Source organism: Hyperolius riggenbachi, chromosome 5 (genome assembly GCF_040937935.1).
Source record: "Hyperolius riggenbachi isolate aHypRig1 chromosome 5, aHypRig1.pri, whole genome shotgun sequence".
Classification (NCBI taxonomy): Eukaryota; Metazoa; Chordata; class Amphibia; order Anura; family Hyperoliidae; genus Hyperolius; species Hyperolius riggenbachi.
Window position 1 is genome coordinate 140,650,967 of NC_090650.1, and position 17,393 is coordinate 140,668,359.

The 17,393-nt window shown below is 43.8% G+C and overlaps 1 protein-coding gene across 1 annotated transcript in view; it reads left to right on the forward strand.

Annotated features, from left to right (window-relative positions):
* Positions 1-17,393, forward strand: part of KIF15 (kinesin family member 15) — a 118,167-nt gene that overhangs the window by 3,537 nt on the left and 97,237 nt on the right. Inside the window, exons 2-4 of the mRNA XM_068236320.1 lie at positions 9,881-9,914; positions 9,999-10,185; positions 13,008-13,084. Of these exons, the coding sequence (XP_068092421.1) occupies positions 9,881-9,914; positions 9,999-10,185; positions 13,008-13,084 (298 nt within the window). The remainder of the gene's footprint in view (positions 1-9,880; positions 9,915-9,998; positions 10,186-13,007; positions 13,085-17,393) is intronic.

Consider the following 17,393-nt stretch of genomic DNA (forward strand, 5'->3'; position numbering starts at 1 on the left):
TGCGGCAGTGTGTGGGGGAGTGTAAGTAAATACCTTTAGCTCCTCCTGCCCCCCTCCGTCTGTTGCCGTTCCTCTAATAACCCTCCCGGTGTCCGGCGACTTTGTTGACCTACAACCTGGACATACTGCGCCCTGTGCGCGCAGTATGTCATCCCCACTTCGCTTCTGGCCGGCGCATAGCGTCCGGCTCAGAAGCACGCCGATTCCTCTGCCTCCCCTGGGCTGCGTGTGCGCTCCATTACACTAAGCGTCACATGCTAATCATGTTTTACCAATGTAAAAACATCCACATCTGCAATACAGTAGATAAATAACACCCACCGTATTGCAGTTAACAAAATGTCTTAATTTCCATTGTCGCCCATTGGGTAACACTACAGACTTACCAATTTGCAGATACTGACAATAAACACACCCTTCACAACGGTATGTACCCGTAACTGTACAGTGTTTCTGGGGACTAGTTTTGCCCCAGAAATGCGATGTTACACAATTTCGCAGAGTTTTACTGCGTTTATAAGTTATCTGAGGGGAAGATGACACAAAATCCCTCACAGTTTTGTCGTTTGTTAGCACATGCCAGTGTCGACAAAGTATCCTGTCAACCTTTGTTTTGATCATAAAAGCGAGTAATCAAACGCGTAAAATTGCTACTGGGGATATCTTTATTCTTTTTGGTCAAAAGTGTCGTACGATCCGCCGTTTTCGCACGTTTATAGGCCTTCTTCAGCCACCGATCCTTGTACCCCCTCTCTCTAAAACGAGAGCGTAATAATTTGGCTTCCTTTTCAAAGGTAATTTCGTCACTACAATTGTGGCGTGCCCTCAGGTATTGACCCGTTGGAATGCCGCGAAACGTATGTATATGATGTGCGCTGTTGACATGCAGATATGCATTAGATGCAGTAGGTTTACGATACAAGTTGGTTGACAGAAAACCATCGACACTGACCCCAATCATAAGAGAAAAGCTATGGAATGATCACTGCATTCCATCGTGAATTTTAAATTCCAGTTGTTACAATTAAGAGCAGTGACAAACTCATGCAACAATTCCTTGCCACCCGTCCAAAACATAAGCACATCGTCTATGTACCTGTGCCACGCAACAATGTGGCACAGGTACATGACGAAGGCATCATTGCCGAAAAGAGAGCGTTAGTAAATCAAGAAAAAATTGGTTGTGAGGCATCTCTCCAATCTCCATCTCTGAAAGAAATTTACCTACAACCTCCACTCCCCTAGCTTGTGGGATACTGGAATAGAGGGCCTCCACATCCAGGGTCACTAACAAAGAATCAGCAGGAAGCTGCAACCCCTCGAATTCCCAAAAGGTGCAATGTATCCCGAACATATGAAGGTAAACGATGGACATGTGGCTGTAGATGCTTGTCCACATACACACTAATACGCTCGGTTAGTGGCCCATTGCCCGAGACGATGGGTCGTCCCGGCGGTCGACTCAAACTTTTGTGTACCGTACTTTGGGCAGGGCATAAAACGTCGGTATAGTGGGGTTAATAATTAACTATTTGACAATTTGAATAATAAAGTCTACCTGAACTGACATAAACGTGCATACATATTAAACACTTGTCTGAGGTCCCTCTCAATCATTGTGTTATTATTTTCTACTTTGCAAGGGCTAAGGTCCCTTTCATGCTATGCGTGGGTATGCGTTCAGCATTGTTTGATGGGCAATGTAAAATGCACCCAATCTTTTTAATGTGTTATTTTTTTGCTTTTTCCCTAGTGCAGAGCACAACATGCTGCTGTACGCATTTTACCAGACTGCGCACAAGTCTGTCATACATTACGAGTGGGAGCCATGCTGCAGCAGACAGAGCTATGTTGCGTTAATGCAATGCATATCATTTTAAAAAGGCGCTCAAGACAGGGGTCACACTTGTGGGAAATGAATGCATTTTCCCCTCATGCAGAATTTCACCAGATGTGACAGATGTTGATTGGTTGGTTTCCGCATTCTGCCTGCAATACATTCTCGCACACCATGTGTGATGCCAATTGCGGGCAGTCAGCTAAGGTGTGTAAAAAAAAAAAAAGCACATTAACCATTTACCGCCATCCTAACGTATTAAAACGTCATGCTTACCGCTATTAACAGCAACATGACGTTTTAATACGTCGCGCATTCCCGCCGCTGCTACCGCCGTGTGTCCGCCGCTACCGCCGCCATTACCGTCGGGATCCCGTGCTGGGTGATTGGGGAAGAGGACCGAACAGTCCACTACCCAATCGCAGTGCCTGGAGTGAATGGACGTGACCGCGAACAGCGGCTACGTCCATTCACATAAACAGGAAATGTAACAGTTTAATAAAGTGTAAAAAAAAAAAAAAAAAAAATGAACACGGCCTATGAGTGTTCACTAGCGCCATCTTGTGGCCAAAAAGTATATTACACCTACAAAATACATACATTTTCAAGTATATACACATCATTAATAAAATTACACTTCCGACCCTCCCCCCCAAAAAAAACACTTGTAAAAAAAAAAATCAGCTTAAAAAAAATAAATAAATAGTTGCCTTAGGGACTCAGCTTTTTTTATTCTATATTTTATGGGGGAAAATTAATTTTAATTTATTACATAGGGGCTTGTAATTATGGCCAGAACAAACAGAAAAATAACCACTTATATTTCAAAATAATATACTGTCGCCATACATTGTGGTAGGGACATAATCTAAACGGTTTAATTATCGGGACCACTGGGAAAATAAAACGTGTTTGTTTTATCCACAGGAGAATGTTTAATTTTAAAACTATAAAGGCTGAACACTGAGAAATAATGATTTTTTTTCTTTTTTTTTCTGTTTTTCTCATTAAAATGCATTTAGAATAAAAAAATTCTTAGCAAAATGTACTATCCACAGAAAGCCTAATTGGTGGCGAAAAAAACGAGGTATAGATCATTTTCTTGTGATAAGTAGTAATAAAGTTATTAGGGAATAAAAGGGAGGAGCGCTGACAACTGAAAATTGCTCTGGTCCGTTAGGATAAAAACCCTTGGGGGTGAACTGGTTAAAAACCGCAAAAAAAACTGCAAAACCATGAACATGTTCTGTGGACTCAATTGTGATTCCTCCCTAAATTAATGATGATAAAAAAAGTTGCTTTTATCAATTCAAATCAGTCTTAACTCTCTTGAACAGGAAATCGAACCCAAAACTCTTTTATTTGGCTGAGGGAAGCTGAGAACTCAAGATGCCTCTGAATCACACACCTGAAACAAGCATGCAGCTAATCGTGTCAGAAACTTCTGTTCTGCATGCTTGTTCAGATTCTATGGCTAAAAGTATAGGGCCAGTTTCACACTGGCATTAAAAAAACGGTCCGTTGTGTGGATCGGAACGGATACTGTACAAATGGAACGGATCCAATGTTAACCTACGGATCTGTTCACATCCATCTGTTCAAACGGATCCATTCCGCACGAACAGGCACAAAGTTTGCTGCAGCACCTATTTGTTCTGGACCGCTGAGCCAGCGGACCGGAAATGGTAGATGAAGCCCTGCATTGGGGGCAATGGGAAAACGGAACATTTCTTCACACTAGTGAAGAAATAGACTGTTCTAAGGGCAAAATACACAGGGGGTGGGGGTCTGGGGATGCTCCACTGGGGGTGGGGGGACGAAGTGTACCTGGGCGGGTGAGGGAGGGAGTGAGTGTTTCTTACCAGGCTTCAGTCTTCTTCCCCTTCAATTGTGTCACACATCGCGTCATGTGACTACCACACTTCATACTTCCGGGTTGACGGAGGAAGCGTGGTAGTCATGTGATGTGACTTGGAACCCGACGTAGGACGCAATTGAAAGCGTCCCTCCGTCACTTGCCCACTAATGTAATGCCACAGGTGTGATCCCACTTGAGCGAAGTGATTTTGTAAAAATCCCCCATAGCATTACATTAGCAAGAGCTTTTTCAAATCACTAGCACTTAGAAAAGGCTGTTAGGGCCCTTTTCCACCAGCGCTGGCTGAATCGCAAAAACGCAAACCGCTAGCCATTTTACAATCGCTACGGTTTGCTTTTTAACATAGGAATCGCGGTAGGTCATTTCCACTACCGCGATTCGTTTTTGTCGGGAACGCGAACGCGCGGCGGAGCGATATTTGCCGCGATTTTGCTATGCAGTGCATAGCATAGCAAAATCGCGGCCGCGAACGTCGGGGAATCGCCGCTAATTGCGATTCAGCAATCGCTAGCGTTCAGCATGAACGCTAGCGATTGCTAGTGGAAAAGGGCCCTTAATGGGTTTGAGCCCCCACAGCTACAATAAAGCTACCTTTACAATTAAAGATTGGTCGTTTCTTGGTTAGAAAGCAAAATCAGCAGGGGATCAAATAGTTCTTTCCTTCACTGTATGTACTGTATATACTCGAATATAGGTTGACTTCGTTTATAAGTCGACAACAATATATGACCCTCTTAAAGAGACTCTGTATCATAAAAAAACTCCCCTACAGGGTACTTACCTCGGGAGGGGGAAGCCTCAGGGTCCCAATGAGGTTTCCCCCATCCCTGTATCTGCAGGCAATTCAGCGCTGGCTCCCCCGAAGCCTCCCGCAATCCTCCCCCGACAAGCCTGACAAGGCTTGATATATTTACCTTGCCGGGATCCAGCGCAGGCGCAGTAGTGGCTTTTCCTTCGGGCTAGGCGGAAATAGCCGAGCCCGATCGTATCCGCTCTACTGCGCAGGTGCAAAGGGACTCACGCCTGCGCAGTAGAGCGGATTGATCGGCATAGGCTATTTTTCCATTAACCTCCAGGACAGGTCCACCATGAGAACGACAGGCTCCTCCCAGGAACAGGAAACGTCCAGATAGAGTACTCTATAAATCTTTGTCCAACCCCTTGATCCTCAGTTGACGTTTCCTGTTCCAAGGAACAAGGAGTGCTCTAGTCGCTCGCCGGTCCGTCAGACCAGGTGTGTTTGGGACCCGGTTGGCGGCGAATGGTGGACCTACCTAGAGAGGTATTTGGGTCTAGTAAGGAGAAGCGAGGTGTACCTTCTCCTGTGGCTGTCCTGGCTGCCCGAGTTGCAGGTGGATCCGGAGGACACGCGCGGTGTCCATGATTCCCCTAGAGCGGAGGCTAATGGCGCACCGGAAGTGACGTGGGAAGTCTAGCAGGCCTCCGGAGGGAAGGTGGCTGATTGCCCTCAATGGCGGCGTCCTTGTGACGTACTTCCGCCCTTACGCGGCGTCACTTCCGGTGGCGCGGGGAAGAGACGCCGGAAGCCCACATGGTTCGGCATTTCGTGTCACGAACGGAGCGGGAGGGACGCTAAGCAGGAGCCAGGAAAGGTGAGAGTGGCGGAGGCTTGGGGACCTATATGGTATGAGCCGTACGCCTTATGCCGCGTCTGTACTGAGGTCTGTTACTTATTATCTGACTGTGCAGTATAATATAAAGCCGGCTTAGCGTCTGATCTGAGGTCTGTATAAACTTATGCATATAGCTGGAGATATGTTTTGCAGATATTTCAGTTGTGATATTGCTGGGTCATATGTTGTGTGTGTGTGTGTGTGTGTGTGTGTGTGTGTGTATATATATATATATATATATATATATATATATATATATATATATATATATATATATATATATATATATATATATATAGGGGCCAACATAGGATCAGTGTACAGGCAATATAAGTGTATATAACCCTGTTGGCAGTTTATGTGGTATCATCCCCTGTCTAATATATATAGGGGGATTATATAGATGGCCTCAAATAAATCATATGTATATGATATTTCTATACATGTTCTTATCCATCTGGGCTCAGGGTTACTTATCACTCTTTGACATATGCGCACCAGGGTGTTCTTTCTTTAGGTTTAGAAAGAAAAATGACACTATATTTTTTGTTTGTATTGTTATAGGGCACAGAGTCTACTGACCCAGCAAGGCCAAGAAGGTGGTGCCCGCTCTGTGATACAAAAATGGCCCATACTTATAATAAGCAGTTTTGTCAAACCGGTTTAAGTAAAGTTAATGCAGGAACATTCAGGGGACTTAAAGGAAGAATTAATGTCAGCCGTAAAAATGGAGAGGGCTGAGACAATTAAGTCATTAAGGGAAGTATTTGCTTCTGCTATCATACCAGCAACAGAAGCAGTAATCCCTGGTACTAGTACGACCAGGCCGGCCGTAGATATACCAAATACAGAGGGTGAAGAGGAGGATAATGATGAGTCAGACTCTTCTTCTAAAAGTATGGACAGCCAGACTGAAATCAGAAAATCTCCAGGTTTAGATTCCAGCTGATGAGACTGAGCAGCTTATCTGGGCTATTAATAAAACTCTAAATATTGAATCTAAGAAATCAGAATTATCGATGCACAATAGATTGTATCAGGGAATGGAACCAAAAGAATCTTTGACTTTCCCTATACATAGATCTACAACATCTCACAGGTTAATATAGACAATGAATTAGCCTTTGAGGATCCGGGATACCTGAAGGATCCACAAGATAAGAAAGTGGAGTTTGCCCTTAAGAAGGCCTGGACTGCAGCAGGGGCAAATTTTCGACCAGCAGCAGCCACAACATACGTAGCAAGGGGAGACCTGGGGCTATTAATAGAGAGGGAACGAAAAAGAGTTTTCTTTTTCGAAACCAAAATAGTCAAGAAAAGAAGTGACGCCAGAGAAAGAGTTGGGGGTCGTCTATCGGAATTCTATTCCCAGTGGACGAAAATAAGCAAAAACTATTTCATCCTCAATCTTATAAACCAGGGGTACAAAATTCAGTTTCAGTCCCTTCCAGCAAGAAAATTTATTGCCACTCCTCTTCCAAAAGGACAGAGAGAAAAGCCAGCATCATAAAATCAATGTTAGACGAGAACATGGTCGGACCGGTTCCGGGCAGTCAGATCACTGGCAACCAGGGATTTTATTCGACGGTTTTCTGGTAAGAAAGCTGACGAGAAAATTCAGGTTAATTCTAATCTTAAAAGCTTAAACACCTTTTGTGTCTTATCAAAGATTCAGGATGGAATCCATATTCTCTGTGAGAAACTTGTTAACCACAAACTGCATGATGATAAACATAGATTTGAGGGACGCATATTGGCACATTCCAATAAGAGCGTTGTCTCAGAAGTTCCTGAGATTTGCGGTAAGGGAAAAGAAGACGATTCAACATTTTTAGTTTACTGTCCTGCCCTTCGGAATATCATCAGCACCGAGGATCTTCTCAAAAGTAATGGCGGAAGTGATAAAGTATTTACATGCAGAGGGAATTCTCATAATTCCATATCCAGACGATCTCCTTGTAGTGGCGGAGTCATACCAAAAAACAGAGAGGAATACAAGAAAAAGTACTAGATCAGTTACAGACCCTCGGATGGATAGTAAACTGAGACAAGTTGGTCCTACAACCAACGTCAAAGATTCAGTTTCTAGGAGTCATAATAAATTCAGAAACAGAAAGAATGTACTTAACAAGCGAAAAGATAAAAAGATTAAAGAAAATAATACAAGCCGGGTTTAGATTTCAGAAGATGTCTTAGATGCTATTTAGAAAGGATAGCGGAGTTTAGGAGTTCTAGAGCCCTTTTAATCAACACTTCAGGGCTACTAAAGGCGGGAAAATGCCAAAAAAGAACAATCGCTAAGTGGATAAAACGGTGTATAGAGGAATCCTATAAGATTACAGGGGATACGGTATTATATACAGTTAGAGCTCATTCAGCTAGAGCAGCGGCCACTTCATGGGCTTACAGAGCGAGTGCTACGCCGGAAGAGATCTGCAGAGCAGCTACGTGGTCAAGTCTAAGTACCTTCTCTAGACACTATAGAGTGAACCTGATGTCTGCAGGACAGCAATCATTTGGGAGAAAAGTCCTGCAGGCAGTCGGCCCACCCTAATTGGGTAAGATTCTTGCTCATCTTCTCATGGTGGACCTGTCCTGGAGGTTAATGGAAAAACCAATGTTAGTTACCTGGTAACATCCTTTTTAGTAACCTCCAGGACAGGTCCGTAACCCACCCGAGTAAAGGATTTATATGTGTATATAAGTACAAGAAAAGTATATGTATATGCAGTATGAATATTAAAACCCCTTTGTTTTTAGGAACAGTACTTGGAATTGACTGAGGATCAAGGGGTTGGACAAAGATTTATAGAGTACTCTATCTGGACGTTTCCTGTTCCTGGGAGGAGCCTGTCGTTCTCATGGTGGACCTGTCCTGGAGGTTACTAAAAAGGATGTTACCAGGTAACTAACATTGGTTTCCGCCTTACCTGAATGAAAAGCTGCTAGTATGCCTGTGCTGGATCGTGGATGTAGGAGGACAGGGGCGGAAGCCTCGTTAGGCTTCCCCCTTCCGAGGTAAGTATCCCCCGGAGGGATATTTTTTTTATTACAGGATTTATTTAAGCTGAAATTTTTTAAATGACTCAAGTATAAGTCGACCCTTCAAAGTGTGCAATTATGGATTAGACTTAGACATTATGGGAATAGATTTAGGGCTGATTAACCTCCCTGGCATTCAATTTTCCCAAGATTTCAGTGCGAAAGGTGATAAAATTTATTTTAGAACCTTTTTTTTTCCTTTTGATTTGTATGCACGTTTATACTGTTCACAGCATGTTTTTATTGAAGGATATATCTGTCCATACCGCTAGGGAGGTTAAGGTGGTGGGGGAATAGACAACGGGATTATATAGGGTGCTGGGATAATAGACTAAGGCTCAACACACACCATACAATCTTGGTTGTTCAATCTTACCACTTTCATGTAGTATAAGAGCTTATCCAATCAAGCATGTAAGGTATTTTCAATCTGTTGGCCCTTATACTACATAGATTTGGTAAATCTGTACAACCAAGATTGTATGGTGTGTGTTGAGCTTAAGAATTGATTGAGGATGCAGGGAGATTGGGGAAAGCAGGGGCACAATTGAGGTTGTTGAAGGGTTGAAAAGAGAGAACAAGGGCAGAGAGTGTGTGGGTATGTAGGTGCCCCCCATATAGGCATGCAGGGGCCCTCAGTATAGGTATGCAAGGGGGGGGGGGGTCATGAGTCTAGGTATTCAGGGGGGCCCTCGGTATAAGTATATAGGTGCCCTCAGTATAGGTACGTAAGTAACATCAGTATAGGTAACCAAGCACAGGTTCCCACCGTATAGAAAGTCAGGTGTAGGAGCCCTCGAGATAGGAAGTCAGGTGCAGGGCACCCAGTAGAATATGCAGGCGGCAGTCACTGATCACTCCCCAGCTCCGTGGCTTCCCACGCTGACATATCGCTTCAGCGCCTGCTCTGTCTCCCTCTCTGCTTTTGTACTCCGCTTCCACTCCGTGTTTACTGTATAGTTAGAGCTACAACAAAATGTCCGCATTTGTCAACATCACCATTTTCTTGTAGCCCTGTTCTAATTCTACGTGGAGGGAGGTAGACAGAGTGGGGCGGCAACACATACCTAAGGCTGTCATGTGACCTTACAGGCCCCAGAAGAATACAAATAGTTCCATGGCTGGCGGCATGGGCAGATTTGATTGCAGCCACACTTCCGCAAGGAGGGGGAAGGATGCAACCATTTACATATACCGGCCACAATTTCAGCTAGAATAGGGGTCAGAGTGGACAGGGACACATAGTCTGCTGCCAGCATTCCGGAGACCAGAATAGGGGAGAAACACAACAGGGAGACACTTAATACTTGGCTGTAAGTCAGAAATTTAGGTCTGACTCGGGTATAAGTTCTCCCCCATCCCTTAAGCAGAACAGATATGGTAGCTGTTTGTAGGCTTAAAAAGTACATGTTTGTGTGTTCTTCCTTATGTTTCTTTGTTTTTAGCATTGTTTTTTTTCTGAATTTGTGAAAATTGTTTACTTCACAGGTGACCTAGTTGACATTCCACCCTGCTTACCAAGGTAGAGAGAAATCTTTATGTAATAAATTTTACATAAGAATATATACTGTGTTCCCAAATGATTTTTTCCCCTTCACCTTTGCAGCTCTGAGGGTGATGCCATAAGAGTGTTTGTAAGGGTCCGTCCCCCTGTTGAAGGAAGTCTGGTCGGTGGCGATGGGGATCAGGCAATGTGTCTCTCTGTAATGTCTCCAAACACAATTCGCTTGCATTCCAAACCTGAGCCAAAGGTTTTTACATTTGATCATGTGGCTAATGTGGATGCAACTCAGGTCTGTATGCTTGCTGTATGTACCCTTTAACAAATTTTTACATGCAGTTCACAGAAACGAATGGGCTTGATTTACTATGGTTCTCAGGGCTGGGGATCATTGGTGAACATGATTATCCTGCATACCCGGCCAGCATTTATTAAAGTTAACCTGAGAGTGATATGGAGGCTGCCAAATGTATTTTAAGCTGAATCTACATGCAGCGATTATTAGCCGCCGGATCGCCTCTGCCACATCCCCGCGTCCCCGCTCGCCCGCCCGTGCGTGCGTCGGATTCAATCCCCCCCCCCTCGTCCCCGCCGGCGCCGCTTATCTTCCGCTCGATTCCCTGCGATTGTCCGCTCGTGGGGAACGAGCAGGGAATCGGCGGCGGCGAGATCGGACCTGTTGGATCTTATCAATCGAGCCGCATTAGCGGCTCGATTGATAAGATACATCGCAGCGTGTAGACCAGGCTTAAAACAATATCCGTTGCATGACAGTCCTTTTCTTCTGGCATCAGTAGTGTCTGAGTCACAACCCTGAAACAAGCATGTGGCTAATCCAGTCAGACTTGAGTTAGAGCACCTGATCTGCATGCTTGTTCAGGGTCTATGGCTAAAAGTATTAGGGACAGCCAGGCAATTTGCATTGTTTGAAAGTAAATGAATATGGCAGCCTCTATATCACTTCAAGTTCCCTTTAAAAATTATTTTCAAAGATGAAGACCGGCACCATCCAGTATTATAGCTTTTACTTATTAGCTATAAGAGCTAATTGCATTGCTGGGCCTGGAGTGCTGCCAGACCTTATAACCAGGCACATCACCTGCACTTGGGGAGTGGTGTTCACTACACAGAGCATATAAGCCCTCCTAGATCTGGGTAGCCCTAAATGAAAACAGAATACTTTCATAGCGTAAAACCAGAAATTTGAATATTCGCCCAATCCTCTTTAAAATGCAAGTACAATGTAATAAGAAAAGTCAAGCTTATCTGAATGCACTGCTCTCCCATCCACCGCAGTTGGATCAGACAACACATCTAAGCCACTCCACCCCTCAGAACGTTCCTCCTTAAGCATACATATGAATTGGCCGCCTTGGGCACAGGATACAGCCGATATGGCTTATCCTGCTGCTGCACAAGTTCCCAGCGGCGTTAAATTCTATTCCCCTTCTAGGTCGACGTGGATAGTGGGGAATAATGTAATTTGGCTTCCAGCTATTGCTGGAAGGCGAATTACATTGTTTTAGAAGCAACTTCAGCTCTGTCTTCTGACGGCGCTGAAGTTACTGACTGTGCGCCGCTATAGACGTAATTCCTATTACGGCCTATGGTGGCGCCGGCTGCGCCCAAATATCCTGCACTGTAATCACAGCACTCGCTCCTTGCTCCCAGGTATATTCTGGTTCACACGTGTGTCTCGCATATAACCAGGATAAACACATGAGAACCAGGATATACCCAGGAGCAAGGAGGAATGTTATGAGTGGTGTAGCGGCTGTCTTATTGATGGGGGGGGTGGAATTTCTGTCATTAGTGTATTAGGGGCAAGCAGGTAAGGGATTGTCCCTACCACCCGCTGATCCTTGCAGCAATAATAGAGAGCCTTATGGTGGGGATACACGGGACGACCCGAGTCTCGTCCGCACGGATCGATTCACGCACGTCCCCGCCGGCGGTCCTTATCAGCCGCTCGATTCCCTGCCATTGTCCGCCGGCGGGAATCGGGCGGGCGCGGGTCGAGCGGCATGATCGGGCCAGCTGAATATTATCAGCTGGCCGGATCAGCTGGTCGATACATGGTACAGAAACGTACCGTGTATCCCCAGCATTACACTGGATGAACTCTACAAACAATAAGGTTGATTCATTATAATTAACGCACCCCTCATTGCACAGTAATTTGCGGGAACGCGAGTTAAAATTAGCGTACACCCGCCATGCATGGTCCTCCCCGTGTAGCGTGCGCTCCTAACTTACACAAGCTAAACTTAATTGCCATGTGATAGCATGTAGCGCTACCGCAAAAGTCCACTTGCGTGGCCGATTCGTATTGTTAATTAACATAGTAGCAGTGGTGCTAGTGAACTATGGAAAACGTGCTACATGCTATTGCCAATTAGATTTAGCTTGCGTAAGTCAGGAGCGCACGCGGAGAGAACCGTGCATTGTGTGTGCATGCTAATTTTAACTCATGCTCCTGCAAATTACCTCACACTGACAGGCGCGTTAGTTATAATGAAGCAACCTCACTGTGACATAGGTATATTACAGCGTTAAATAATGGTACTCAAAATAGTGGTGAACTGATTGCAATGTAGGGTTACATTTAGCAGACAAGTCACTGAGTCTATAGCATTGTAAAAAAGAGCACATGGGGAAGAGGGCTCTGCCATATATGTTTACAATCTAAGGCAGGTATGTCAAACCGGTCCTACGAGGGCTGAGATCCTCACACATTTTTGACACAGCTCAAATGAATTGATGGGTCTGAATCAGGAAAGGTGTGGTCCATCAGGTAGAACACATTCCTTTCTTTTTCAGTCCATCCTAAACACTGGCATGGATCTGGCCCTCCAGGCCTGGAGTTCGACACATGTGGTCTAAGGTATCCACATTCATTGGTTCCATAAGCAATCCTTCATACATAATACAAAACATAGTGTTTGTTATATTTACTGTAAATAGTGGTGAACTATTATACAGAATTGCAATGAAGGAGCAGGAGCAGTCCATTTAGACTGAAGCTCTCAGTACAATCTAGCAGTATGAATGGTAAATGCATTGTGGTGTTAAGTGCAATTCTCAGAATCTGTGATATGTTTTTCTGTTTTTCAGGAATCTGTTTTCTCATGCGTGGCAAAAAATATTGTCGAGTCCTGCATGAATGGTTACAACGGTACTATTTTTGCCTAGTACGTATATAATGTGTTTGTTTTTGTACCTGAAGTATTTGTACCTCTGGTGCAGATATGCACTTGGGGAAGGGTTTTTTATTGAATGATTTATAATGGCAGCTGGTAAATTTTTGTTAGCCAGTGGCTGCATGGAATTGTATTGCATTGAACTAGAAGCTTGCCCCCCATCAAACTCCCTCGTCCAAATAACAGGACGCCCTGATTAAAAAAAAAGCCAAGCTGCATATTTGTGTAGGGAAAGGCTGTCTGAAACCATTAAAGAGACTCTGTAACAAAATTTTCAGCCTTATTTCTTCTATCCTATAAGTTCCTATACCTGTTCTAATGTGGTCTGAATTACTGCAGCCTTTTCTAGTTGTCTCTGTAATATATCTAATCTTCTTTTCCCTGTCAAGCTTTGTCGACCCAGGTAGGAATGGGCTGCCTCTGTTGTAATGAATACAAGTTATGCATGCCCCCTACAGTCTATGTGTGCTTTATTTACTCCTCTCTCTGCTCTCAGTTTCAGCTTGTCTGTGATGCAGTTTGTAAAGCTGAGGGGGGAGGGAGCTGCCTGTCACATGCTGAGAAACTGTGAGAATCCCAGACTGGAGTGCAGATAATTCACTGTGTAATAAAAACTTCTAGTATACTGTAACATGAGATATACACACACACACACACACACACACACACACACACACACACACACACACACACACACACATCACTTCCTGGTTAGCCGCTATGTTTTTTTGTTTGACACTGCCTAAAACTGGTGCATAAAAGCCAGGATTGCAGCGGAAATGGCAAAGAGGGTTCCAGGAGATCAGTATCTCGATTGGTATGTTTTTTTATTGTACAAATCGGACAGTACAGATTCTCTTTAAGAACAGTCCTTCAAGAGGATATTACTACTAGTGTATACAGGCTTTTAGGGCATCTTTACACAAACTCTTGTATGGATGTGCGTTTAAAGGACACCTGAAATGAGAGGGATATGGAGGCTGCCATATCTATTTCATTTTAAACAATCCAAGTTGTCCAGCATCCTGTTGATTTTTGTGGCTGCAGTAGTGTTGAATTACACACCAGAAACAAGTATGTTGCAACTCCAGTCAAACTTCAGTCAACATCTGATCTGTATGCTTGTTCGGTGTCTATGGCTAAAAGTTTTTAAGGCAGAGGAACAGCAGGGCAGCCATGCAATTTGCATTGTTTAAAAGGAAATAAATGTGACAGCCTCCATATCCCTTTCAGTTCAGGTGCCCTTTGACATATAGAAAACGCTTGTGTAAAACACTTTGCATTTGATCGTGTTTGCTCAAAGCATTTGTGTTTGTTTTTAATTAAAATTTCTGAAATTCCTGTACACCGCTCACAAACACCTAGTATTAGTAATGTGTTCTTTTTTTTTTTTTTTTTTTATTTTAAAGATTCTTTATTTATAACAAAGTTTTACATAGAAAAACAGAGAACATCCCAGACATAAAATGGAAATGTAATACATCCAGGAACATAGCATATCTAACACTAACATAGAAAATAGGCTGCTAGCCAGTGCTGCCAGCAGATATGGGTTAACAGATGTAAGATACTCCCATTACAAAACAGTACATAAATCTACAGTCTTCATATGCCCAGAAAAATAAAAAAGGAAGGATAAACAGTCATTTACATATGCATTAACAATCGTATTCACATGGCTGCCCCCATATGACTTACAGAGAGCCCCATGAACAGTACTTCCAAGTTGGAGGATAGAGAACGGGAGACGACCTCAAGGCCCAAAGGGATCATACACTCGGGTGTCTCCAGCGGGACAGAGAACCAGGAACCCCATGTCATCATACATAAATGATAATTATAACAGAGCATATGAGACCCGATATTCAGTGGGATAGAAAAAGGAGGAGAAATAGGGAGAATAAGGTAGGGAAAGAATTACAGGGGAAAAGAGAAAGTGTAACCAGAAGAAAAGATGATGGAGAAAGGAAGAAAGAAATGAAAGAAGTGTGGTAATGCCACATGATAGTGTGCTGAGGCGCAGGGGTCCACGGGGGGCCACGAAACATGGGTGACCCGCCAGGGGTTGTGAGTCAAGACGCCAATTAATGTCTACATGGGAAGGTGTATGTATATGTTGTCGGTAGTTAAGTATCAAGCAGTCTAGTGTACTCATCTGTTTCCTCATACTCTGACCAAGGAGCCCAGGTGTGGCTAAATTGCTCGTCCCGGTTGTATATTGATTGGGGGAGATTTTCCATCATTTAATAATATGTTTAACTTCTCTCAACCATTCAGCTATAGTGGGAGATTGTGTCGATTTCCAATGACGGGCTATGACTAGTCTGGCAGCATTAATTAAATGTTTGGAAAGGGACTTCTTGTATCTTCCTAGACTCCTGGGCGTGTTGTGCAGCAAATATGAGGGATCAGAGGAAGCATCGACACCTGTCACATTTTCCATTATACATTTCACAGATTGCCAATATGATTTTAGATCCGGGCAACTCCAAAAGACGTGCAGCAATGTGCTTGTATGCACTTGGCAGCGCCAGCACAGAGGGCTCGTGATGGGATACATCCTGTGAAGCCGCTCCAGGGTCTGATACCAGTGTGAGGAGTTTGTAGCCCGACTCTTGAATATGAGCCGATATCGAGGCTTTATGGGCCAAGATAACCATCTTTTGCCACTGAGAGTCTGTGAAAGAAGTTCCGAGGGAATGTTCCCATTTTGAACGTAGGATGTCACCAAAGTCTCTAGAGGTTATTAATAAGTCATATATCTGAGATATTACTTATGTCATAAAGCCATCCCCAGAGCACAACGATTCGAAGTGGGTTAGTGGACGAGAAAAATCCGCCTTCGAGCCCAGGCCGTGTAGGAAGTCTTTGAATTGGGAAAAAGCCCATACATCTCAGCTGGGAGAGTCTCGGCGACATTTCATATCATTCAAAAAGTTCCAGCTACCCTCAGCCAATAGGTGACATGCCCTCAGGGGGCCTCCAATTTCTATAGGCGAGCCCACAAGTACCCGGGGTAAAGCGGGGGTTATCTAGAAGAGGGGAGGGTCAGGGCGCCAGAGAAGAGAGAGCTATTTGACTATATTTGGCAAATAGCCTAATGGTGCCCATACATGACACAATAAAAACATTCGATTTTCCCGTTTTATTCAATCTGAATGATCGAATTGAATGAAAGGTGAAAATATTTTTTTTTTCGATCAAGAAATTCGAACAATTAGCCCGTTTTTCCGAGAAAAATCTGATTGGACATACTGGAAAAATCTTTATATTCGATCTAATGGAATAAACAAACTAAATTATGTAGTCCAAAAAAAAAATTAAAATTTGTACCATGTATGGCCACCATAAGGGAGTTTATGATAGCAGGATGAAAGACGGTTTCCTAGAGCACGGTGTGAAATATCACGCTCCATTGAGTTCCACTGTTTATAGGAATCGTGACGATGCCAATCCATTATCCTAACCAGAGATGCTATTGCATGATGAAGCTGCAAGTTCGGAATAGGCCCCCCCCCCCCCATATTTTTGGGTAAAGTCGTGATATGATAGCGTAATCTCGAGGCCTTGTTTTGCCAAATAAAGCGTTGTAGGCATTGCCTTATTTCTTTGAAAAAGGTAGGTGGTATAGGGACGGGAAGGGTCTGGAAGACGTAGAGGAACCGTGGAAGCAGGGCTGTGGAGTTGGTACAAAAATACTCCGACTCCTCTAATTTGCATATTACAATCTTGTTGATTAAAAGTATGTAACATAAAATGCTTCTTTTAACTGCCAACACTTAGGAATTTTAAAAGACAACTGAAGTGAGAGGGATATGGAGGCTGCCATATTTATTCCCTTTTAAACAATACCAGTTACCTGGCTATTTGGCTGATCTTCTGCCTCTAATACTTTTAGACTAAAACTAGTCCTTGGTAAGAGTACTTGTTCTTTGTTCCTGTCTGTACCTTCTACATCTATCAGTCCCTAGGGAATGTAATTGTGGGTACATGTAAGAGTGCAGTTACTTTGCAGGAGAATGAGGCGATTCTTCTGTATTACGCATTCTTCATGCACAATCTGAACCAGGTTTATGGGTGACAGACAACACCTCTGTGTTCAATGTGCATAACATTCTCAGTGGATTCCCTGCAGCTCTGTGGGGGCTGCATATGTAGAGTATGGTACTACTGTGTAACAAAGTAAACCTGAGACAGATGAAATTAAAGTTTTATACATACCTGGGGCTTCCTCCAGCCCCCTTCAGGCTAATCAGTCCCTCGCTGTCCTCCTCCGCCACCTGGATCTTCTGCTATGGGC